This window comes from Balearica regulorum, chromosome 21, assembly GCF_011004875.1.
Source record: "Balearica regulorum gibbericeps isolate bBalReg1 chromosome 21, bBalReg1.pri, whole genome shotgun sequence".
Lineage (NCBI taxonomy): Eukaryota > Metazoa > Chordata > Aves > Gruiformes > Gruidae > Balearica > Balearica regulorum.
Genome location: NC_046204.1, coordinates 2,912,330 through 2,937,867, shown reverse-complemented (window position 1 = coordinate 2,937,867; position 25,538 = coordinate 2,912,330). Strand labels below are relative to the sequence as shown.

The following is a 25,538-nucleotide window of genomic DNA, read 5'->3' as shown; positions in this document are numbered from 1 at the left end:
GCCAGAGTAACAGCACCCTATTTCACACAGCACACCAGCCTACTCCCCCAGGATGAGCCCAGCATGACAGCTACTACACCTATACTCAGGGTGTGACAAATGAGGCTAGTATTAGATCTACTACAATTTGACAATCTCTTCATTCAGAACCAAATTTCTTTCCTTATGAGTAGGCACAGTGGTATAGCTCGTAAGAAACTACTATCAAGTAAATTTAATAGAAAATCAAATACTTTAATGAAATTAGGGAGCATGAGAGTAACAGCTCAGATATACCACTAGAACTGATACTACTGGGCTGTGGGGTTTTGCTATTTTTTTTTTTTTTTAAATGCTCTGTTCTTCAACAAGCATGCAGATTGACAAACTACTAATTCTTCAGAGTGTCAAAGATCCTGAGTAAAGAATTTCAAACCACTTAAAATGAATATATAGGAAATGTCTTATGAGCTGGTGGCCTGCACACAGCATTGCACAGATAAAAATATACTACTCTCAATACACAGAGCTAAATACTTTCACATTTATCAGAATTTTCTACACAAGTCTTTTGATAGAATTCAAGTTTTGAATTTTCTGTATATATCTTCCACCTGTATTAAACAAATGCTTATTTACATTGTGGATAAAGTGTAAAGGCTAGTAAGGCCATATTCCCATACTGTACTGTAACACTGCAAAATATATATACACGTATATAACCTAATATAGGCAACAGTTCTAAAAAAGTCACCTTACATTTGTACAACATAATTGAGTCAGTATGAAAAGACAGCTTTGTTAGCACCAAGCCACTCCAATGGTTTTTACGAACTGTCTCGAGCCTTCTAGTTCCACAGGGAAGGACTGTTCAGCACAGTATTCCAACTACTAAGCAGTGGAGGTCCCGTTTGCAGAACTGGAAGTCCCAAATAACACTCCACTGCACTATGGTATGCAAATTACTAAAGAGCAGGCATAGGAGCATCCAAAGACAAGTTCTGCAGTGTTACTAGGTGACACTCCAGCACAACAGTCACCAAGACATTTATCCGATTAAGTCTTTCACATCATCCTGTCCTGTTTGTGTCTCTCCTTTGGATTCATGATAGTAAGTACAGAACCGCCAGCAGAATGGACATTACTCAAGCTAGGTGGTTTACAAGCCAGGTTAACCCTATACTGCAAAGACCAAATGGGAAAGAGCTCCACTGCTTTAATTCCAAAGGAAAGAACTTTGCTTTATTCATCGCCTGTGCCTGCTGTGGCCAGGATGGTCTCGGTCATAGCGGTGACTTGCTCGCTCATAGGAGCGCGAACGCTCATGCCTGTGATTTCTATAGTAGTGACTCTTCTTCTTGTACTTCCCCGAATGGTCAGAGCGCTCCCGGGATCGGCTCCTGGAACGTGACGAACTCCTGCTGCGTGATTTCCGTGGTTTGTGTGTTGAGTACTTGTAGTCTTTTGATTTCTTGTAACTTCTCACCTTGGAACCTTTGTAGCTAGAACTGTGGTTGAACTGCCTTGGAGGAGAGTCACTGCGGCTCCTAGAACGGCTGTGAGATTTGGAACCACTTGATGTGGAGTAACTTTCACTTTTCCTACAGAAAGAGAAAAAGAACAGGAGAGAAAACATTATTTTCTTAATATTAAATGGAATTACTCCACATTACTATTAGTGCCTAAATGCAGTCACAATACATATGTATCCGCTTTAAGTATCATACAAACAAATGCTTCTCACTTAGAGTCACAGTGTGCAAGCACAGTTTGAGACCAGGCACTTGATTCTATATTCTGTTGTTCAGTATCCCCTGAAAACTAATCTCATGTCCCAGACTTGATCACATCTGGTTACTGCAGAAACACTGATTTTTAAAAATTCATATCCATTTGAGGCATAGTAGTCACGTCTCAGTTTTAGATTTTTTTTTTCCTTCACTACTTCAAAAACATGCATGAATAGCTAAGAGTTATTGCCAGATTCAAAGTGCTGCCAACAATAAGACAAGAGGTAAAACTGAAACAGAAGCAGTTTTAACACCACTATACCAAAATGTCCAAGTTTGGAGTTAATGTTCCTTTCTGTCTCTTTGATTTCCCCTCTACAGCTATCATGGTTAAATGCTGAACTTCAAAGTCAAGTGTAGTACAAAAAGCAGGTTTTTAAAATATCTTTAATTAAATTCAGATAACTACTAAAACACGATTTTGAATTCAACACTGAAGAATTTTAATCAGCAGATTTTAGCTTTGGTCTTTTCCACGTACACGTTAACACATGCCATACTTTTATCACTACACACCCAAACCCAATGGGATACAGACTGCTGAATAAGAAGTCGAACTTGCATTGACTGAGGGGCACAAATCTCTACTACACTCCACTACCTACAAAACAGGATCATTCTGTATTTCATAAATTAACATTTTGCAGGAGCAACTACTAATGAGTTAACAGTTCATCTACTGCAGAAAATGCTTTAACTACTCCAGTACACTTCAATAAAAACATAAAGGTTGTAGCCAAAATCACCCAGCTTTAAATATAAAAAAACATAAACAACAAACCAACCCTGCTGCTTGGTGGACCATGTGCCCACCGATAAACAGGCTGATATTCAAAACTAATGCTAAGTTATTTCACAGCCTCTCGTGCCGAGACACGACCAAAGCTCGTTCTGTGAAATTTCAGTCTGGGAGCTTCTCACAGCATGCCCTTCTTTTGCAATAGTGCATACCTGTGCTTAGGGGATGCGGATCTGGATGGAGATCTTGAGTAACTTTGATCTCTACTTCCACTTCGACTTCTGCTTTCTCTTCCTTTCTGAACACTGCAAGAGACAATAAGTAGTAAGTTATTTTGCTTAAATTAGTAATGGGAAAAAATAAACTGCTTCATTATGAAAGCCTTACCCATTTACTGGGCTATTTGAACTCATTCTTTTTGCTCCCTCTGTTTTCCTTTTAGCGTTCTTCATTGCCTGAACAGGTAGTGGTGAAGGTTTATTTCCTTTAACCTCCTTTGGAGACTCTAGAAAAACAAGCCTTTGTTACCTTATTTTGGAAGTATGGTTAATGACTGAAAAAACAACGGAAGCCTCCCCTTGCCCCGTTTCATCATCTTTGTAATAATCAGTACTGTACACGTGTAGTTCGCACATATGTGCCCACATGCATGCACACACAACCACCACCAAGAAGTAGATCTGAAGAAGTTCACAGAAGGCAGAAGTTAACCTGAAACATTTCTGCCAAAATACTGAAGTAACACCAGGGAGTTAACTGCAATTGTAACACATTGCTTTCAAAGCCAATTCAAGAAGGCAGAACAGCAACTTCCTTTCCTTGGAAATTATGCAGTATCCCTTTAAAGGTAAGCTGAGGAAGAAGATGGTAAATGTTATTTTCTAAGCAGGACATACACTAGGACTGGAAACTTTAGACCAAGTATGCAGGAAAACATTCCCCACCTGTCACCCAAAAATACTACTCCTGCCAGTGTTCCTAATCATACTTATGCTTTAATGTTTCTTTAGCGTAACATGCCAATTGCAAGTATTTGAGTTTACTGCCAAAACCACATAAAGGCAAGTCCCTGTAATATATAAATTTAAACTACCGTTAATTTTAGACTAATTTGATTTTAGCTTTTATCTGTTTCAAGAAGTTACAAAGTTATAATACTATTCAAGCTCTGCCATTTAAATAGTTCCTAGAAGCCAGCTTAAAAAGCAAAACCCAAACCACACTGTATACGCATTCCAAAAGGGTAAACAGACATTTAACATGAGAAAGTTATTAAAAACAGTTATCCACTACTTACCATTTTTTGGTACAGGGGAAAATCCTGATGTGTTATCCAAACTTGGGGCTCCCTCAGGTACTAGACCTTTAGCTTGTGCTTTTGCCTCCTCAATAGCCAATTTCTTCTTTTCTACCTTACTTTCCAGATCAGATAAATCGACCTACAAACACAGGAGCACCACTCATGACAAAACTTAGTAAACTAGACTTTCTGCTTAACTCATTTACGGGGGGGGGGGGGCAGGGAATAATCTAAAGCAGCCCAGACACCATGACCACTATCCTGTTTCACTTAATGTACCACACTTGCAGCTAATTCCAAGTGGGATAAGGCTTTCCAACTCATGTTCTAAGCAGCAGCCTTCAATGAAGGCTCACAATGTGTAAAAGATACAAACCTTTTTCCGAGTATACAGTTGCAAAATTTTTACGCAGATTTCTTGAATCTCTTCCTCTGTTGCTCCAAAGAGTAAAAACCAGTGTGGACGATTAGGAAGTGGAATCTGAAAGGGAGGGGAAGGCATGCTCAGTTTTCTGCTTCTATTAAGAGACCTAACAAACCTGAAGTTAATGCAACTGTACGCTCACCTCCAGCGTCCTAGCTGCAAGGTAAATACACGCACAGGCAATGCTTTCTGGCTGGAATCTTACAAAGACATCTGTTCTCAGGCTATCATTCATGTAATTCCTGAAAGACAGGATAACAGCAAAGTGACAGAGTATTGCAAAGTTCTTTGGTGATTTTGGGGGTTTTTGTTTTGTTTTTACTTCTACAAGGACTATTTCTTTGTGCATTCAGTTACTAGACTTTAATCCTGTAAATTTAAAGAAAAGTTGAATGATTTTACTAAAAAAAAAAAAAATTTAAAAAAATAAATCCCTCAAGGGGAGGGATGTGTGACAGAAATTAAGTCTGACTGACTGGCTGCTGAAAATTCAGTTGTGAAAAGAGAACCAATTTTAACTTCACTTTTCCTTCTGGATCTCTACTGGCCTGCTCTCATGCAATAGACAAGTTATTTTCATCAAGACAACATACAATATAATCTGAAGTACTCAGTTATAGACTTTTAGGTTCACATGTTTCTCTGCAATAGGGCTGAGCCCAGATGGTTTGCTGAAAGCTGCAGCTCCTGTAGTAATTCTCCCATGAAAATGCAGTCCACTTCAACACGCGTCAGCTTCCACTGGAGATTTAAGGGGTCCCTTTTCCTCCCGAAGTGTTATTTTCCATCCAGAACAGAATTCTTTCTGATGCAAAAAGTAGCCATAGAAGAAACCAGGGTGTTTGGGAACATCAATTCAGGAGAATACTCAGTATTCAGGCAGATCTCCTCTTTGGCACATGAAATACGGTTTCCAAATTGTCCCATTTCAGTAAGGTTGCTTAAAATGAATATTCACAGAATGAGAAAACTGTAAAATATTGCATACATTCCAGTCAGTACACTTAAGCATTATTCTTCTAAATCTTAAATACACAAAGTAACTTCCTCTGAATCTGTGAGCTGATACGCTTGAAAAGATCTAGATTTTTAAGCACATATGTCAAGCAAAGTATCAGATGGGGAAAAGCTAAAACCAGACACAATAGAAAGTCCTCAAAATAATACACTTTCTGAAAGTAGTAATTAATCATGTGGGTACCCAGCATACAAGGATTCACTAACCCCCAAGACATCCAAACCAGAGACCACAGTCCAAGCACTTGTAACTAGTTTACACGGAACAGACAAAAGGAACTTGAATCCCACGAGTATCAATTCCCACCTGCCCCAGTTGTCTTACATTCTTTTTTATGCAAAGAGCAACTGCTATCCCAGAGAAGCAATGCTAAACATCAGTTCATCCTTCTGAAAGAAAGGAAGGAACTTCAAAACCTACTTTTCTTGCCCAACTACAAAGAGAGCACAAACCTTTTGGCAAAAGAAGTGATAAAGAAAAGTGGTACTTCAAGCATCTGGAAGTCATACGGCCCTTTTTCTAACTTGCCAAATTGAAAAACATGCCTGCTTCCAAGTTTGGCCTCTGCATATTTTCCCTGTGGGCTCAGAATCAGACACATGAGGAAATAAATCCTTGTCACAATACTTTAAGAAAAAGTTGGTGATGTAAAAACGCATATTTCAAAAAACAATTATACTGGATATCTACCAGCTTTCAGGTACTGGAAGCAACAAGCATCAGTACACAAATACATTATTTTAACATCTGAACCATTTCTCAATCGGGGTAATTCCCTCCCTCCTCCTCACCTACTCCTGCTTTCACAACAAGTAGAAAAGTGGTAATGAGGAGTCCGTAACTCATATTTGAGTACTTCATGCAGTGGTCCTGGGAAATCTGGTAGCAGGAAGTTTCTCTAAGTCTTAAGTATTACATTTGACTCCAAGCTTCACGCATCTACTCAAATGTTTTCTAACTAGTTTACAAATGGAAACTAGATTTCAGTTTCTGTTGTATTAATTCATCCCTTTAAGACTTAAATCCCACCTTAATTTGCTTCATCATTTAAGAATAAATCATTTTAACAGTTATAGAAATATAACATTAAAAATCTTTCAGAACGTCAACAATCAGGTTATAAAATATACAATAGTCAAAAAGTACAAGCACAAGAAGCAGTTGGCCAGTTACTATACTATCACGTATATACCACCTGTCTAGAGTCAGCCTTCTCTTTGTAGAGCCTGCTTTGGTTTGACTGAAGACGGCAGCTATCCCTGCACCATAGCGCTTGGGCAGCAGAGGAGAAGTCTTAGTCACTTACCCTCAGAGGCTACCCTTTGATTAAAAGAGTACAGAAAAGAAAAGTCAAAACTGGTTCTCTACACACAAGTCACAGTACCAGACAGTTCAGTCAGCAGAAATATGATCTTTGGATTCACTAAAGGTTTTTAAACTGCAGTATTGTTAGAAAACACTATTGTTTAAAAGCATTATCTATTTGTTAAGTTTAAGACCTGGAATTTTACATAAGCTTCCCATTCCCAAGCAAATCATTACTGTAACGAGAGCAACAAGGCAGAGGACATTTCTTGGCAAACATGAAAACACTGAGTTTATCCAGTCTTAGAAGTTGACATCTTGCATTATCCATACAGATAAAAGAAATTTATCTGTGCCGAGTATTTGATACACCTCTAATCAAGCTCAAGCTCTGGCAAAAGCCATTTCCCAGCACTGGTAACAGACTTTAACTACACATGATTTTCTCCAAATAACAAAACCAAAAAAAACCTCCTATAACCCACTCAACATTTTCCCTTCAGCTGAAAAGTGAAAGCAGAGAGGAGGGAAGTGAGAAGTCAGGGTGGAAAGCTACCTTACCATTAAAACACTGCCTCTAACTTAAGAGGCCGATCAACATTTGAGTAGTAGTTTGGGGCCCGCCAAGAAACACTCGAGCTGTCTGGTGTGGCCCACAATCATTTCTGAGCAATGCTGCCCAGAGTGCCTCAAGTGACATATTTCTGCTACTGCCCCTGCTGGTCTCTTAAAACAAAGAAAATCAACTTACCATGAAGTCTGGACCAGGTGTTGGTTACGTTCACATTCTAATACCTGAAGGTACATAACGATTATCTGGAAGATATGGGTTATTGAGTTATTAACAAGAATCTTGAGAGCCACCTATTTATTTCAGAGGGACATCCATGAGGCATCTGTTACTCTCTTTCAAGTTCTAACACACTCCACGTGAGAGAGCATCTGCAACATCCCCAGTGTTTATCCACACAGCTTTTGCTCTCCAATGCAAAAGTTTGCATGAGTTGACACTCAACCAGATCTGACCTTCCTAGCTCTCCATCTTCTGAGCTCAGTCATCATGCTATTCATCTAGATGTCTCGTCTTCAACTGTTTTCAAGCTAGGTATGTTCTCCTATACAATTCACGATTCCTTTTTAGCTGTAACTTGGGAGAAAATATTGCTAGCTGCAATAAGCAGTAACAGAATGATGACAGTATTTGCAGAGAACAGATCTAACATGTTGTGTGTCACTGGTTTACTCTGGTCTAGCTTTTTTTCTTAGGTATGAAATGAAAACAAGGATGCAGATAAAAAGACTACTCTAATAGTAAAAAAATCATACATAATTAACAAATAAGTACAATTGTCCTCTGGGGTACTGACAACATGAGTGAGTTCTGAAAGTCAAAACAGGATTAAAAAGAAGACCCTAAGACAGCAGTAGTTTTTAAGAGGAAGAAAGAGCAAGATCCCGAGTTTTGTGGGCACAGAAGTAGGAGGTTCTTTTACCACACGTTGCTACTTAATGCCTAACGTTAATGCTACTAAAGTGCCAACTTAAACATCTGCAGTAGTTACATCTCCAAGTATCATCCTAGTCCGACACGCCATACTTAAATATTGAGAACTGTCTCGTTTCTAGTCAAGCCCTTCACACCCGAGCATACTAAGAAACACTGCTAAGTAGCTCACACGGGTTTAACAACCTCAGCACATTTCCACAAGGAGCGATCATGACATGCAGTGTTTCTGATAACAGGATATCACAACCCTAGGTCTCCAAATTCCTTTCTGTGCAAGAATTTATGTTTAGTTGACCTTTTGTAACACCAAAGCTACCTACTTATATAATTTGAGTTCAAGGATTACTTAGCATCTGCATCCACCTCCAGTCGTCATTCAGCAGGGATACAAGACCAACTAGTAAGAATCTCTTAAATGAGAAAGAAGACATCGGGATCATAAGAAGCTAGCTTTACTGAATTAACTAGTGTTACCACATACCATCTATACAGCTTTCATGCAGTTAGGCAGTCTACTTACTCAAAGCATTTACAGCATATGAAACACTGATTATAAAGTTAACTTATACAGTACAAACCTTATGAGGGTGCTTTACATGAACACAAAATCCCAACTCCTTTAACACTCTTCTTTCTGCCTTAATAATTTGATTCTTCAAGTTCACATATTCTTGATCCAGTATTAGAGGCACAGGTTTTCTGCAAGACAATTTCATATTCTGAAGAAGATAATCTTAACCTCAAAGAGTACTCATATGCAGGTTAAGTTGTGTCTGTGTAAAAATAAGAGACACAACTGTTTGTAACACCAAAAATATTTACTTAATAAGTCAACTCACTTTTCTCCTTCATGAGATCTCTTCAAGATGTTCCCTGATTTATGAAACAGGGAATTATACTATCACCAGCCCATGAAGTTTAACAATTAAAACACAACATAAATACTTTAGATTATCTCAAAGTCTAAGCTTACTTTTTTTCCCGTAGATGTCTAAGGCGATGGAACACGTTAATTACGTCCCTTATGCGTCTTGGTGCTTCTTCAATTTTGGATGCCAGATGAACACAGGCCATTGACACATGCTGAAATATAAGTATTGCAAGATACCGATGGAACTGATTGCCTCCAACAGCTTAAGGAGGGATAACAAGAGAAAATGGTGGTAAAACAAGGAAATACTAAAAATTTGATAAAATCCATACTACGTAGCTTTGTAAAATCATGTTGATTGGTAAGTAAAATCTACAGGCTAATTACCAACACTCTGATCACATCTAAGGTGACAACTTGCCAAAACAGATTAAAGAAAGATTAAATAACATTTGTAGCCGCATACATCTTTTGGTATTTTCTTACCTCCATGGAATGCTTCACAAAAGACTTGGTATAAAAAAAGCGTTGAAATAGCACCTGTCCTGTAGCCATAGCCACCTAAAAAGGAACCACAACATCTGTTAACAAAACTACCACCAGTTCCAAAGAGCAGTCACCTAGAATGATTTAAACAGATTTAAGATCCAGAAGACTACAAAACTATATTTAAGTATGGGAGCAAGTTCAATAGTATCAAAAGAAAATTAGCACCTCTACTTCACTAATTTGCCCAAAATGTTATCAACACCACAAACACTGTATTCAGCAATTTGTTAAATCACAAACTTCTTTTGTAACATGCACAAATAAAACAAAGAGCAAAACAAACAAAAAAATCAAACACTAGAACCCAATAAAACTGAAATTTATGGCAGCACATCAGAAAAACTTTACTTTTTTGGCGTGGAAGGATGGATGGAATCTAATCATATTATGATTTGCCTATACTCGTAACGGAATTTGAGCACCCGAGACTCGGTAGCTAGAAGATGCCTGGAAAGTTTTACACTCAGAGAACAACGAGACTGTTTGCGATTGGAGCTCGCCAGGAAACAAAAGCAATTCATAGGATTCTAAGAAGTCCTTCGTTCCGCAAGCCCCAATCTTAAAAAAAAAGCACTGCGGGAGCCCCCGCCCTGCCCGGGCCGGCCTGGGGAGGCGGCGGGGGCGGCGCAGGAAGGCGGTTACATCATCCGCTTCCTGCTCCCAGCCGGGCGGAGAAGGCCGCAGGCCCCGCGGGGAGGCCCAGCGGCTCTCGTGTCCTGAGCCCCAGCCGAAAGGGGCAGCTCCCCGGCCCTCCCCACATCTCTGACTGCGGATGGCGGCCTAGAGACCGAGTGTCGGCTTGGCCGGGGGCAACGCCGGCGCCAGTAGGCCGAGGCCTAGGGAACAAAGCTCTCCCCTGCCAGGGAGCACAGACGCCCGGCCTTACAACCCGCCCCGCCCCGCCGGGGCCTTCTTCCCCAGCCGCCGGCGAGAGGCCTCCCCGCCCCGCCCGGCCAGGCCGCGGCCTAACCCCACCTGCGGGAGACGAAGCAGGATGCCGGCCGCCTGGATGAGCTCGCAGCCGGTGACGCGCAGCTCGGTCTCGGTGTCGGGGTCGAGGCCGCTGCTCATGGACGGGGTGAAGCGCAGCGTGTGCTCGGGCAGCAGGCAGTTCTCCAGCGTGATCAGCACTCCCGAGTACAGCCGGTCCCCGATCAGCACCGCCCCGGGGCCCGGCACCGGCGCACCGCTCCCCGCCGGGGCGGATCCCGCCGCCGTAGCGCCAGCGGCCTGAGGCCCCGCCGGGCCGCCGCCTCCCACCGCTACCACAGCCGCCGCGCTACCCGACCCCGCCGCCATTTTGTGGTGGTGGTGCCGCCGCCTCGCCTGGCTCCGCTCTCCTTCCCCGCCGGGCGGCGCCTCTGCCCCACAGCGCCCGCCCCCCCCCTTCTCCACCTCCGGTCGTCGCCTATTGGTGGGACGCGACGAAAAGGCGGTCGCCGATTGGCCCGGCTGCCGCGACGTATGACGCGAGCCGCGAGCTCAACGGAGCGGCGTGACGCATCGGTTGGGAATTTGAACAGGGCGGAGGGGGCAGGACTTCCGGCGCGCGCCACCACCCTCAGCAGCGCGGCCCGGCCCGGCCCGGCCCGACCCAGCCGCCGCTGTCCCCAAACCGTGCCCAGGCCGGGTTTATCCCCGTGCAGCACCAGAAATCACCACTCGCATTGTTCCTTCAGAAGCAGTTCCCAAAAAAAAAGAAAAAAGAAAATAAATCTTTATTAAAGTCCTTCACAGAACAGAAAGCGTAGGGACGCTATGTAGGTCGTTAACACTGGAACTTCCACAGGCCTGACACCACTGCTAAATTCAAACTGCGGTTTCTAACTCAACGCGTTTCAGTTACAACAATACAGGGGAAAAGTCACCAAGGCGCAAGCTTCGTGCCCGGACCCACCCCGTCCTTCTGGAACCATCCTGAGAGGATTTTGTTCCACAGCTACGACCTCAGCAGCAGCCAGCGAGCAAGTTTACTTCGCAATACAAGTTCCTGTTTATAACACGTATCTGCCGACTTTTAATATCAATAGTGGTGTACGATACGTGAAAATATTCCCTCTGGTTCTTTTCCATCTCCCAGGGCAGCAAGGAAGCCTTCCTGTCTCCTCCTCTGGGCTAAGGCAGCCAGGGACTTGAATGTCTTTGGCTCATAAATAGCCAAATCGGCAATCATCTTCCTGTTCAGCTCCACCTGGGACTAAATGCAAGAAAATTTGTTGGTTAAGGACTGCAAATTTTAGGAACAATGCTGCAGTGCTTACTGATTACCTGAAGTCTTAAGGCAAACTACCTTTTTTCTACACTGTACAATTTTGGAATTATTAGTCAAAGAACTGTCAGACACAGCTACTTGCCCACAGATGTCTCACTAAGCCACTGTGTAAAATTTGTTCACTGACTTTCTCAAAGCCTTTCTGGTAGAAATCAAGAACCGAAGGAGAATCTGTTGTTTTGTGGAAGGCCATGTGTTACAGGTTAATCCATGGCACTTGTTTCAGTGCTTAGATATATTCAAGTTTACTTCTTGTGCTAGAACCTGCCTGGTATCTTAAAATGTGTCCTGGAGTAGAGAAAGACAGACTGCAGGCTCAAATGCTCTTAAAACCAATAGATATTGCATGGCTAATTGCATATTCTAAGAGGGAGTTACTATATAAAAACGTTTGTTGCTTTTGCCTCTTTTAACAGAGAACCTTACAAAAATACATTGCTCTGAGACAACAATCAAAGGGACAGGCATTTTGAGGGAAAAAAAGAAAAATAAAGAAAAATGAGTTAGCTTTTAGGCAGTGCTTGATTCTTTTGGTGACAGTATGACAACAGTAATCAGGAGAACAAGTGTATAAATTTCAGAAACTGTATTACTTTACAGGAAACATATCAGAAAACCTAGAAAGTTACCTATTCATTTGAAACATAGATAAAATGTTTTGAAATAGGCTATAAATGTATGTGTAGTTCCACTTTCAGAAACAGAAACACTACCTTTTAATTACGATCACAGCCAAGAGAAACAAGTTTTAAATTTACAGTTCCAGTATCAATAAATTAAAACCAATTCCCCAGCGTGTTTAAGAACAAGGCACAACGGCACCAATTCTCTGCGTTGTCCAAGCTCACTGAAACACAAAGCCAGTAGTGAAAAGAGGAGGGATTTCTTACAGTTGTTTGTGCTAATCCAAGCTTTGTATTATTAAATTTCATGAAGTAAAGGCAGCTGTCATTTAAAGCCTGCAGTAGCAACGAGAGTAAAAGCATTTTATACGTCTCATTCTTAAGATGTGCAGGAAGTTTTGGGGACAGAACAAGGTGTAGAGCAACAGTGTTCACCGGGATAAAAGGGTATTACACATATAAGGAGGAGAAACAGGTTTAGGGCAGAACTTGGTTCCTGAAGTGAACGAAACTCCTTTCATAAGCAGGAGGCCTTTCATCACTAGAACTAGGAAGCAGGACCGTGTTGGCAGAGGTTCAGTCTGACAGAAAGAGCTTTTCGATCCCTCCACCATGCCCTACGCTGCTACTGCCTGCTCACGGAGGTGGAAGTCCCCACCATTATTCTTCAAAGATTAGCAAGTGGAGACTGCAGCTTCAATTCCTTACAGTTGCATTCTTAGACAGTAACCGGCAATCCTTTGATATGCTTTGTCAGACTATATCTACTTGAAGATTTCAGAGTTTTAAGAAATTAATTTGCCTGGTACTCCAGAAGACCTCCATTAGACATTTTCTCCCATTTACTGTTTCAAAGTAATTATTCTTCAAGCACCGTCCTTACCTTAAGCAGATTGCTTATGAAAGCTGCGTATTTCAAACCATGTTCAAGAGAAGCTGCTTCAATCCTAGTGATCCAGAGCTAAAAGTGTAAAAATTAACATACTGGATGATAAAATACTTTAAAGTAAACCTTTTGTCATGCTGATCTGCTCACACTTAGTAAAGATTACATTTTCAGACCTACACTCTTCTCAGTGCAACGCATACATGCATCAACTTCAGACTGAGCTTTTTCAAACCACAGAGGGACTATCCTTACTTTAAACTCATATTTTTCACCCACTGGTAAAACATTGTGAGAGAACCCCCCAGTAAGGAAAGTGGCTATTTCAATTCTGCTCTTCTCCCATTTTAATGTTTGCATTTAACATTTTGCTCTTTACCGCTCTGAGGAATCTCTTCTTCTCTCTTCTGGCCTTTGTAGACTTCACAAAAGCTCTCCGAACACTTCGTACAGCCAGCTTATAGCAGCGGTTCTTCCTTCCACGAAAATGCTGAAACAAAACCAAGATGTTCTTCTTGTTATCTTTAAGGCTGTTAAAACCTTCAGTAATACTAATATATGCTCAATTGCATTTCACAACTCTTCGCAACAAGGATCTCAAAATACTTCACAAACATCAGCTAAGCCTTCAGTTGGCACATAATGAAAATGCTCTTTCCTTGTTTTACAGCATGAGGAACTTGAAGCTGAAAAGTTGGAGCAGGCCGAAAACTTTCAGTCCAGCAGAAGAGCGCCAAAACCAGACCTTGTTTTAGGCTGCGGTTCCAGGGGGAAGGCAACCAGCAAAATCATCTTCAGTGCTTTCAGCGAACGCCTACACTCACGCATTTATTCTTATTCCTGAGCTACCCTCTAGTTTTGTCAGTACAAATACAGGGATGGGTCAGGAGCCTCTGATACACCAAAAATATCGCAGTTGCCCAAACAGAAAGCATAGTGAAAGAAGTTTACTGGAGCTACCACTGACATCCATCTAACATGAAGTAGGAGGAAGTAGCCAGTGCTGCACAGTCAGAGAAATAAATAACTGGTACTGGTACTGTGGGCAGCTCATGCACTATGAGAGCAAGATACTGTCACTTCAACATTTTCCACCTCAGTACTACAGCAAGAGGTACTACCTCCCAGGATGCTAACAGTCTGCCCTTGACAAAGGTTATTCCCGAGCATAGGTACAATAGCTTGAACTTCAGTTGAAGTCATGTTCTGAAGCAGTCTCTTTCACCTTTTAAAATGTAGTTTTGAAGAGTGAGGTTAAAATATTATTTTTTTCTGCTCCTTTGCCCAGTTTAATAAAACACAACAAAACCCCACAACCAACGCCGGCCTACAGCATGCTATATTTACAGACTGCTCTTCCCGCATTGCTTGTAATCCCTCCCCCACGGGGTTCTCACTTTTATTCATACCCATCCACATGCGCACACGTGCTGCGTTATGGCACAAACGCCAGACGCGTTTATGGCTTTAATCAAACACAAATTTATGCACGCAGAAAATACTAAATTAACGTGACTCAGCTTCGCGGAGCACCACTATAGCGCTCGGTGCCTGACTCCCCTCTGCTGGGGAAGGCCTTGCGGACACCTGAACAAGACGACAGGCCGCTCGTTCCCCGGACCCGAGGAGGACTGGGCGCCTCCGGGAGGCCGAAGGGCCGAGCTGCCGGCCGTGCTGCGGGGGCCGCGGGGAGCACGGGGCAGCTGCAGCCGAGCGGGGAAGCAGCCGCGGGGGGCTGCGGCCACACTCACCCGCGCATACTTGAGCACCTCCTGTACCCTCCAGAAGCGGTCGGTGAGACGGCTGCGGAGCCAGCGCGGAGCACTCAGCAGCACCATCTCCGCCGCCGGTTCGCGGCAGCGCGGAGCCTTCCGGGGCGGGGACACAGGGGGCCCGGCCGCGGCCCTTCCGCCGACACCCAGCCGCTCTGCGCCGCCGCGGCTTCCTCTGCGGCTGCGGCAGCGAAGGGGCCGGCAAGGAGAGCTTCCCCGTGTTTCGGATGCTCTCTGTGCCGTGGTAATCCTGCCACTGCCCCGGTCTGGGGAAAGCCCTGCCAAATTACGTGCTTATCTAGCTGGCCACCGGGTGCTGTCCAGTGCAGCCCTGTCCAAAATGGGCCAGATCTGCACCTCGCTGGAGGAGCAGCTACGCAACCAAGCTGTTGGTTGCTGCACAGTGCAATGGGGTTGCATTCAGGGAGCTGTTGGTTAAACTTCCTGCGTAGGAAGGAGCTGAGCTGTGTGGAGGTGTCTGTTCCACGTAGCTTGGGGTGTGTGGCAGACTTCGTGGCACTTAACCCCTGCTCCCCAGCGCACCAGGAATTTAACTCAGGGGGTGCACTCATGCCGCGTTGCGCCATATAAAAGTGTCCATCCATTTTCATCCATGTGAGAAAACCGGAAATGAAGCCTTCAATTTATAGATGCCAGGAACACTGAACGGAGAAGGGAACGGAAGGCAGGTGAAGTGGGGTGAGATTTAATAGTGAGCTGCTCATCCGTTGTTGTCCCCTGTTGAAGTAGCTGTTTCGTATGGTGGATACCGCCACTCCACAGAGCCAGCTGGAGCTCCTTCCAGCCCTGGAAGCTGTGATGAACACTAATTGGATTGGTTTTCATAGAATCACAGAATGGTTTGGGTTGGAAAGGACCTCAAAGCCCATCTAGTTCCACCGCCCGCATGGCGTGGCTCCCCTGTCAGCAGGGTGAAAGCCGCGAGCTGCCTGTTTCCAGGCCCTCGGTACGCTGAGGTGAGAGCCCGCTCCGTAGTCGGGGTCGAGGTGTCAGCCTGCAGTGGGGCTCCAGACCCGCGTGGCAGGTACATTTCTGCAGGGCTCGCCTGTAAGTCAGGCTCGTGGCCCGAGGCTTCACAGCCTCGGTGCATGCCATGCGCTGCACCTTGAGAGGAGCTGTGAAGACCTGTAGCAGCTAAGTATCGGCCACCTCACGGTAGGCTGGATATAGTTTTGTAGCTGGCCTCACCTGGGAGAGGAGGAGGCTGGAGCTGGTGCCGCAATGTGCTCTTGTTTTCTCTTCTGGGAAAAGTAACCCAGTGTGTGCGTGCATGTGTATGTGTGTGTCTGTGTGTGCACGCGCGTGTGGAGGAGCGTGGCTGTTGCGGAAGGTGTGGGTTTGAATGCTTAGGCCCTAACATGCTGCAGTGTAGTTTCCTTACTCTTCCCAGAAGCAGAAGGCAAGGAGCATTGCATGTTCTAACCAAGGGATTTTCCTGCCTTCGCCCAGGTGGGAGTTGTGTGGCTGCAGAGCGCATCCCTTTGCTGCCAAGGAGCGGGCGGTCTCCGTAGGATCCCCTGTGGCAGGTACTCAGGCGTGATCTGCCTGTAAGCGTGGAGCAGGTCAGCCTCCTTTGAGTCGAGCTGCTGATCAACACTACTCTTAGCGTGGCAGCCCTACGTGGAGATTCCGTACCAGCTTAGGATGCCGGTTGCATTCTTGCTGCTCATGGGGGACATTGAGCTCCCTTGAACCCTGGCGTCCCAGTGACGCGGGCCGCGGTCCACGTCCTTACAGCGCTGCGCCCTGCCGACAGCCTCGGCCGAGTGACAACCCTGTAACCAGAGTGACAGTCACAAGAGCTGCCGGTCTGAGCAGCGGGCAGGTCCGTGGTGCCTTGAGCACCGGTGCTCCCCGCAGTGCAGCCGCCGAGCTGTTTCCGTTGGCCCTTGGGAAGAGGCAGCTTTGTTGAGGCTGTTGCGGAATGAGCCCCCCCTCATCTACATGTGGGGTGAGGGTCTTCTGCGTGCGTAGCCTGCGGCCCCTTTCCTGACCGTCGGTGTCCAGAGCCCTGGCCCTTCCTCCCTGGCCTCCAACCCTCTTGGACATCTGCAGCGAAGCCTCAAACCTTCTGCACAGGCATGCTTTTGGTGGAGAAATCCCAAATTTGAGAGTAAGACATCGTATAAATGAGTATTTTTTAGGCTTTTGTTCAATACTGCAGAATGTTTTGTAGAGTGCGCTTATATGATATATTATTATACCGCTCTATTTTGTCAATAAAGAATGCCTCTACAATTTTTTTTGTTCTTTATATTTTCCATTAAAAGCAGTAAATTTTTTTATGGTTTAATTTCTCCAACTTAAGCTTAAAGATTTGTTTGTAATTGTTCAGCTTCATGTTGTGATGTTTGGAATTTTATAGTTTCAAAGGCTCCTGTTAAACCGCAGACATATTTACCGTCAGTGACCTGTGTGTGCAGCCTAAAACCCCGTTACAGGATGACCTGCTATTCGTATGCAAAGGCTCAACCTTTCATTCTGTAGACGTGGGAGGTAATCAGGTTTGTTAAGTAAAGTGCTTTCAGTGAAATAGTAATCCATGTGTCTGTAGAGACATGGGGAGGGAGCAGCTTTGCCGTTTTGCAGTGTCGCTTTTCTGGCGAGGTGCTGGCGCTGTTTATGAAGTCATGTGTACGCTGGGCTTCATTTGCAGTCACCGCTCAGTACCCGTCTCTGCACTATTGGGCTATATTGCTAGCAGGGCTCAAACTCGCAATGCTACAGCAGTGTGAAAAGTTTTTGTGTTTTCAGTGACTGGAAGAATTCCATAGTGGGTAGCATGTCTTACAGCATCCTTCTGGCCATACAGGATTGTGAGATTTACAACAAAAATTTATGAACTGTAACAAACCACAAGATGGTGCTGTCATTACAGGCAGTGGAAAAATTATTTCTTAGCAGCAAGGGACTCTGCTGTTAGAGAGCTAATGAATTTGTCTTTAAATCATCTTTAATCATTACCAGTTTCAGCATCTCAAAGCAATGATGCTCCTGTTTGAAACTGCTCCGTAGCTTGCACCATCATCAAGACATCTTTCCCACTTATGGGCCGGTACTTGTTAAGGATGTGGAAATTTCACAGAATTAGAAGCTTGGGGCATTTTTCTTACTATCACTGGGGTTTGTTTGACACAAAGTTCACTTGGTTATCAGAAGAATCATTAGAATGTGTGGGTTTTTTCTAAAGGAAAATAAATTTAAAGAACACAATTTTCAGACCTCCTACAGGTTAAAACACCTTTTCGTTATAGCAAAAGAACTTTGGAATGTTTCACTGGATTTAGCAAAGCTTTTTAGAATTTATGGCACTTTTATGACGACTTAAGCAGCTTTGGTTTTTACCACACCACCGTGCCCTCGCCAACAGATGGTAAAACCCCTTTGTATTTACAAAGGAATAAAATTGGCACAAGGACAATCGCTGTGATGATGGGGTGTACCTTGTTTCTGAATCTAGCCATTTATAGCGGGCTGCACGGTGATCTCAAAATCTTCCTCCTTGTTGCCACTTAAGTGCGAGAATTTCTGTTCTGGTGGAAGAAGAAATAAAGGGTTTTTTAGCCCTTGGATGGCTTTTATATACACAGAAGCCAGCAGCTAGCTGCTAGCCTTTCATCTCCTATGGATTATGAGAGATATAAGAGATAAGAGATCCTTTCAGGACCACGCACTGTGTGAATGAAAGGTGCTGACAACCTGTCATCTCCAGCTTGTCATTGTTATTTTCTGCCCAATTCACAACCTGAGTATAATCCAGTTTCAGGCTGCCACTGACTGCCACTTGGGCTTTTGGGGTTTTCCATTAAGGGAGCCGTGGCAAAAATAAACCATGTCCAAGCTGCCTTCTACAGATAAAAGTTCTATTGAAGAGGTAAGCATTATTTATAACTTCTCTAGCAACTTTAGTACTGTCAGCACTCACAAATACCTGAATATCTGCCTGTATTAGTATTCTTTTTATGCTTCTCATTGTTGTTAGATTTCACATAGACAAGTATTATTATAAAATAAATATTATTCTAAAAGGTGTTGATGAGAAAGTTTAATTTTATTTTAATTTTGGCACACAATTTATTTTTATACTGATACTTGCAGACAAAACTAGATTTTTGAAGATTTTTTTTTTTTAAATATAAAAGCTGTGCAGAAGAGAAAGGATTGCAGACTGAATATTTTATTGTTTCAACAAATATCAAGCTGTTTCATTTCCCTTTTCCTTTTATCCCTCCTCCTAACTGAAGCTTGTATCTTTAAGATGGAACAGTCACAAATCAGCGGGAAGCCTGTGAGACTGGCAGAACTTGTTATGAACATCATGAAACAGATCATACTGGATCTGAAAAGAAAAAGAATATTAGAAAATGCTTAAAAAGAATGTAAGTGGTAAAAAATTCCTCAGATCCGTAAGACTGCATCAGCCTGCCTATTCTAAGCTGTTCTCAGTAGCAGAATTATTGATGGTTTCGTTGGGGTTTTTGTTTGGTTTAATGGGAGTTTAGTGTTGAAGAGTGATTTTTGTACGGGAAAGCACAGATATGGGGAAGGAGGTGACATCTACAAACTCTTCATCCCTTCTGACTCCCAAAGAAAAGCTTCACTCCATAGAGCTGACTGTTTGACACAGCTTCTTTGTGGGAACAGGCAGACGAAATAACAACCAGGAGGGAAGGAGTTGAGGTTGTTCTGTGCCCTTCCAGGTCTGAGAATCAGGCACGCACTTAGAAAATTCTCAGGATTTGCTTCATCTGTATCAGGCTTGTGTAGGTGAAACGCCAGCGCAGAAATTCAGGCCATAGGTGATCTGGTAGGAATGCAATGCAAAGTGAGGAAAAAATTACAGAATAGCAAGCTGCACAGACCAGCCAAACCCTGCGGTTTATGAAGCTGTAATAGCTCTGAGGTGCCCCAACACAACACAGCTGAAGTGATTTTTGGGTAGAATTTCTAGTTGCCCAGCACCAACTTTGCAATCTTTCCATGGTTTAAGCCTAACCTTTGTTGTGCTATAGAAAGTTCAGGGGCAGGCGGGGAGGTTGTATGCATGTCTTGTTCTTTCTCCACTTAGAAGGCATAAGTCAAGCTTGCAAAATATTACATAGTTAAATCAGCGGTTGTTAGACAGGCGTAGTGAATACGGAGACTCTTGAGTAGCCTCCATGCCATTTGTCGTATTTATTACATCCAATGCCATCTGGTTTCCTGCACAGATTCAGGGCTTTATTAACACTGTGGCTAGCCTGTGCAACAACTGAAAGCAGGATGGATTCGATAGTTATTTCCCTCTGGACGTCTGGATAGATCTGTGAAGAGATTTCACATTTTGCAGCCTGAGAGAAAGCTGGCACCCTGCATTCTCCCCTAGGAACCATTCAGCCTGAGAGTGCAGTGAAGGAAATGGGTGGAAGAAGATGAAAATGGACTTTTCATACTCTGATGACTGTTTTAAAGGTTGCTTCTCTCTGTATTTTTTAATATCTCTCTCTCATGTATTTATTACTAAAAATTTTTCACAGTTTGTTCCCCCTCTCTCAGGAAAGTGGCTGTCCAAAGAGAGCTGCTCCTGGGATTTACAGCCTTGTTAAAATCAAAATTGATCTGTCAGCTGAAGTGCTTTTGAAATCAATTTTAAATGTTTGGATTAGTTAGTACACCTTTCAAAAATATTTCAATGCCTGACATTCAAACATGAAAAAGTAGAGGAACATCATATTTGGGAGACAGTTGTTTATTTTTGACTTACAATGCACAGCTGTGGTAAATGGATTTATAATCAGTTTAAAGAAGTAATGCTCAGATATATTTTTCAGTCTGAAAAACAAGGAAAACCATTATTCCCTGTGGTGGGAGTGTGCAGCACACTGTGGTACCCAAGATGCTCTTTAGCACTCCAGCTGGGTGGGGTAACCAAACACGAGAACAATCTTCCAATGGAGGAAATAGGATTCCTCAGGGCAGTATCCCACAGTGAAATTCGGCTCATGCCATGGCTCGTTCAACCTTTCTACTCAGTTCTGTGCTTCAGGTTTCACTTCTCTCCGGCGAGGCGGGCTCGGATGGTCCAGGACTCCCCTTTGCGGCCGGGAAACTGGCAGGCTGGCTGGGACCAAGAGCTTCAGTCCTTTGGTCAGCCAGCCCCAGAGATTCTTGATGCCTGTTGGCAAAGGAGAGTAATCGCTTTCTGGATTTCACACTTTTCCCTACCTTGCTCCTTCAAGGGCAGCTGAGTTTGATACAGACAGATGTTGACTTTAATCTGTGCTACAAATTAACATTTTCTCTTATTTACCAGTATATTCCTTCTGGAACAAATCAGGATCCAGGCTGCTGGCAGTGCTGGCAGTCTCAGAGTCTATTTTTAACCTTCTTCCCCTCTCTTGGCACATCAACTTTTTTTTTTATTCACTGTGAGAGAGCTCAACAGAAAGAATAAATAATAACAAAACAGATTAATTAAATTCAGTGTCACCTTCAGTACTAGAGGAAATAAAATGACTTGAGAGAAATCTAGTGTAAGTCATTAGCATCGGTCCCTGGTGAGGAACAGTACAGCTTCCCTCTGCTTTGGGGGGAGAACGGGTCTCCTAGCCCCTGAGCGATGCTGTCTCCTTCCCCTCTTGCTCCCTGGGGGTGAGAGGCTTTTCCCTCCAGCCAGGAAATACCAAACCATGAAACGCATCCAGTCCAACCAAACCCCACCATAGCCAGGGAATAGCCACCATTTATCCATCTGGGATGAGCGTCAGGTGAAATGATCAGCCCTCGCTCGAAACCGAGGGCACGAGAGGCAAAGCAATTTTCCTTCCTATTGTCCGACTACTGTGTCTAGGGACGATGCAGAAGATATTCCAAAGAAAACGTGCTTCAGGGAAGAAGTGAGCAAGACGCAGCTGGAGAAAGCCCTGAGAGCTGGGTTTCCAGAGAGTCCTTTGGGGCAGAGTGCTTGCTGGAAAGCCTTCCATGCAAAAAAATTACCTCCTTTTATTCGTTCCTTCTCATATTTAAGAAAAGTTACTCTTATGCCACTTGGTAAATAAACAGGATTATATTGGAGATACCGGCTTCCATCTTTATTTTCTCCTTCCCAAAACATCACAAAGAAGCTAGAATTTTGCACAAATAATAAACTTTCCATCATTGTTGCCACAGTTTGGTCTGAAAAGATCTTTCACAACTCGAAGCGGGACGGCGAGAGCGCTGCAGCTCAAAACCAGAGTTCAAACAACGAAGTGCGCGCGCACGTTGGCCCAAAATCTGGGTTCTGCACCTGGTGTGCAAGAGCCCATCGACACGCAGAGTCAAGGTATTTGGGGTTATTTCTAGTCTGCAGAATACAGTAACACAACGTGGCCGACTGGTGTTCTTAAACTTCCTTATCCACCTTTCACCTGCCCCCATCACACATAGGCATTTTACTTTATGTTTCAAACCTTTGGGGAGGTTCCCTAATTAGCACGCTCGTTATTCACAGAGGGGTGTACATTTTAGTATTATCATGAATACAGGTTAGCTGAGGATATGCTATTTCTTGATACTATTCCGAGGCTAGATATATTTTATATACACTTACAATAGGGAAAGAATACTTTGAAGGGTCCTACTGTTCTAAATCCTCAGTCCATTGAGAGATCCTATCCTGGTTACTATAGTTTCAGAACATACCATCAAGGATACTTCGGGTGGCATATACTTTTACAGTTTTAACCCTTGTTTTTCCTACATCGCGCTTGGATGTGAACACCCTTGATTCGCACACAGAATTCTCTCCACAGCAAAGCCATTAATTCAGAGAACTGCAGAATACTGCCCCGGCTTTCTAACTTTGCCAGGCTCTTAAGCAGATCACTGCACTGCAATAAAATATTGACATATTGCCTCCCACACCTCCACGTGCCTTCCAGCTCTGTAGCCTGATTCCCCAGGGAGCGGGCTGACAACAGCAGGGACGTGCATGTCTCCAGCAAATTAATAAAAAACTTTTGATAATTGCATCTGGTTTGGTTCTTAAAAGGAGGTGGGAACCAAGGGCTGAGGAAGAGATGACCTGTCGTCACAACTACAAGCAAGGTTTCCCTTTCCAGCACAATCCTTTGGGGTGTTAGGGTCCTCAGGGCACCCGTGAGCCTTAATGGCCCCGATAAGCCCCAGCTGAGGGGGGATCCACACCCTCTGCCTGGGGACCATTTAAACTCCTGCCGGGGGGTTTCCTTTCTCCCTGAGTTGCTGTTGTAGGTGTACACCTTTCTGGGGCTGGCTAGGTCACAGCAAAGGCTGCTTGGTCGGGGACCTTGTTCTAGACTCTGACCTGTACACTCGCTTTCCAGGTTGACCTTGGATCTGCCTTGTAATTGTTAAGCTTGCATGAAGATCTGGACTTTTAGTTGAATCTGACCACCACCATCTCTGAGTCTATTGTTTTCACCCTGCTTGGGTGCCGTGGGATGGAGCCTGGGCTGGCAATCCTCTGTGCTGCTGGCTCCGGTACCGCACGTGGCTCCCTGTCTCTTGGGGAGCAGCAAGAACTTAATTATTGCCAAGCTTCCAGCAGCCTCCCGTGGCTGAAGGTCTGCACCTTTCTGATGGGCTTTGAGATGCGGCAATGGTAAGCACAGAACAAAGTGCCCCACAGAATTATGAGTTATTTCTGCTGTTAGTAAGAATGATACACCTGACTTGTGTTCTGGTACAGAGTAGCCAGATGAGTTTTTACTGCTGGACACTGGTAGAGCTGAAGTTTCTGAGACCCTTTTGGATATCTAAGAGGCTCTACAAGAAGAGTTGTAGAAGGAAAAAAAAGTGGTAAGTGTGGATCAACTAATGATTTTCATAGCTGGGGAATTGCAAAACAAGTATGGACATTATTGAACTGTTTAAAAACTACTTATTTGTTTCAAAAGACTTCCATCTCACTGGTATCGCTCATTACACCTTTGAAATCTGCATCCTCACGCAGCATTTCAACTCACTTCAATTCTAAAGCCTCTGTTTTGATATTGATTACATGTGGCAGACTGCAAATAGTCTGTTTGTCTCACTGCTTGCTTTCTACAAGGAGTGTGTAACGCTCTTCCAGCCCAGGGTCAGAGGGCACTTTCAGCAGCAAGAGGACAGAATCTGTTCAATTATATTCTATTTCAATTAGAAGGCAATCCTTCTGGCTTCATGAGCCTGTGTCTTCGTAGGGTGATAGCCTACATCCTGCAGTCAGGAAAATGATTCCTAGGACATGGGTGCCTTCTAATTGAAATAGTGGCCTGTGGCTTGGAAATCTACATCCTACATCACTTGGCTTTGAAAGAAGCCTGTGGAAAGCTCTACATATATCTGTTTCTAAAACTTGCATAATAAGAGATGTTGTGCACGTAGTCAATACATGGAGTACCTGGCACAACAGAGCCAAACTTTGATTATTAAAAGCAGTACCGGAAATCCGTAACAGTCTGCTTCACCCATGAGTGGTGAATATTGAGCCTGGATGTTGTATTTCATCACCTCCTAAGCGACTTGGCTTTGTCTGAGGCTGCTGTTGAGCCGTGGTATGTTTGGGGTGCAGCTGCCCAGCCCCAACTTAGCATCTGGCAGAGCTCTTCTAATGGGCCACCAGTAAATGCTTCATGAGCAGGTCTGTCCAAGTCCTTGGAGAAAACTGTCTTAGCTTTAATTTTGCTGTGCATATTGTTACAGCCATCCCGTAAATAAGTAACACAGACAAACACACCAAAACACCCAACAACGGCAGGGAGATGGGCACCAAAACGTACAATTTTTAACAAAAGCATTTAATGAAGGAAAGCTAACACTCATCTGTATTATAAAAATCACTTTACACTTAGCATTTTGTGAACCTCGTTTTTCTAACCTTTTTCTAGGGCAGAATTTTCTGAGAGAAATAGCATCGAGTGGACCACAGGACTCCTGGATTCTTTCCCTGACTTGTGCCATAGATGAGCTGTGCCTTCTGTACCTGTGCTACCTCAGCTTCCTCTGGAGTTCAGGAAGCTTCCTCCCTCCTGTAGAACTATGATCATGCATGTACGAATGCTTCTAAAAGGCTACATAAATGTGCAGATAGCACTGAAATTCTTAAATAATATTTCTCATATGAGGCAGATCAAATAATTGATAATTGCTGTGCTTTCACTGCAAGAATATCAATATATTCTGCAAACAGTAACAGTGATGGCTGCAGAGAACAGAAGATTTCCGAGGTAGATGATAGTGATTATTACCAATTTCTCTAAGGTTTTTTAATCTAGAGAGAAGCTGTAGAAAATGAATGGGAGGCAGAATAATTAAAATTGAAAAGGGACCATCTTGACCTGGGAATGTCTGGTTTGAGTGTGGCTCTTGGGTGCTGAGTGCTAAATCACATCGGCAGTGAGACGGATGTAAAGGATTGGCTGGCGCAGAAAGCAGCTTCAGAATCTGCTCTCTGAACAGGGCAGCGTTGCAAAGCTCTGGGAGCCAGCTCCGAGAGGAAGA

General features: G+C 43.7%; 2 protein-coding genes across 8 annotated transcripts; both read right to left on the bottom strand.

The window, feature by feature from the left end:
- Nucleotides 1-213: 213 nt before the first annotated feature.
- Nucleotides 214-10,842, bottom strand: CCNL2 (cyclin L2). 7 transcript variants are annotated; one of them, XM_075773512.1, is made up of 11 exons: nt 10,458-10,842; nt 9,420-9,494; nt 9,036-9,145; nt 8,641-8,761; nt 7,307-7,371; nt 4,375-4,474; nt 4,185-4,289; nt 3,806-3,947; nt 2,896-3,013; nt 2,721-2,813; nt 214-1,580 (listed from the first exon to the last, which is right to left on the bottom strand). In XM_075773512.1, exons 1-11 carry the CDS (start codon nt 10,779-10,781, stop codon nt 1,226-1,228), a joined length of 1,608 nt encoding a protein of 535 aa, XP_075629627.1. In that variant the 5' UTR covers nt 10,782-10,842; the 3' UTR covers nt 214-1,225. The 7 variants fall into 7 exon arrangements, with proteins under 7 accessions (XP_075629627.1, XP_075629631.1, XP_075629632.1 ...); XM_075773516.1 differs by lacking the exons at nt 9,036-9,145; nt 9,420-9,494; nt 10,458-10,842 and adding an exon at nt 8,902-8,935; XM_075773517.1 differs by lacking the exons at nt 8,641-8,761; nt 9,036-9,145; nt 9,420-9,494; nt 10,458-10,842 and adding an exon at nt 4,826-6,570 and having other exon boundaries at nt 7,307-8,626.
- A 340-nt stretch (nt 10,843-11,182) lies between these two features.
- Nucleotides 11,183-15,506, bottom strand: MRPL20 (mitochondrial ribosomal protein L20). The gene is made up of 4 exons (XM_075773519.1): nt 15,015-15,506; nt 13,643-13,753; nt 13,261-13,338; nt 11,183-11,679 (listed from the first exon to the last, which is right to left on the bottom strand). Exons 1-4 carry the CDS (start codon nt 15,099-15,101, stop codon nt 11,506-11,508), a joined length of 450 nt encoding a protein of 149 aa, XP_075629634.1. The 5' UTR covers nt 15,102-15,506; the 3' UTR covers nt 11,183-11,505.
- Nucleotides 15,507-25,538: the final 10,032 nt, after the last annotated feature.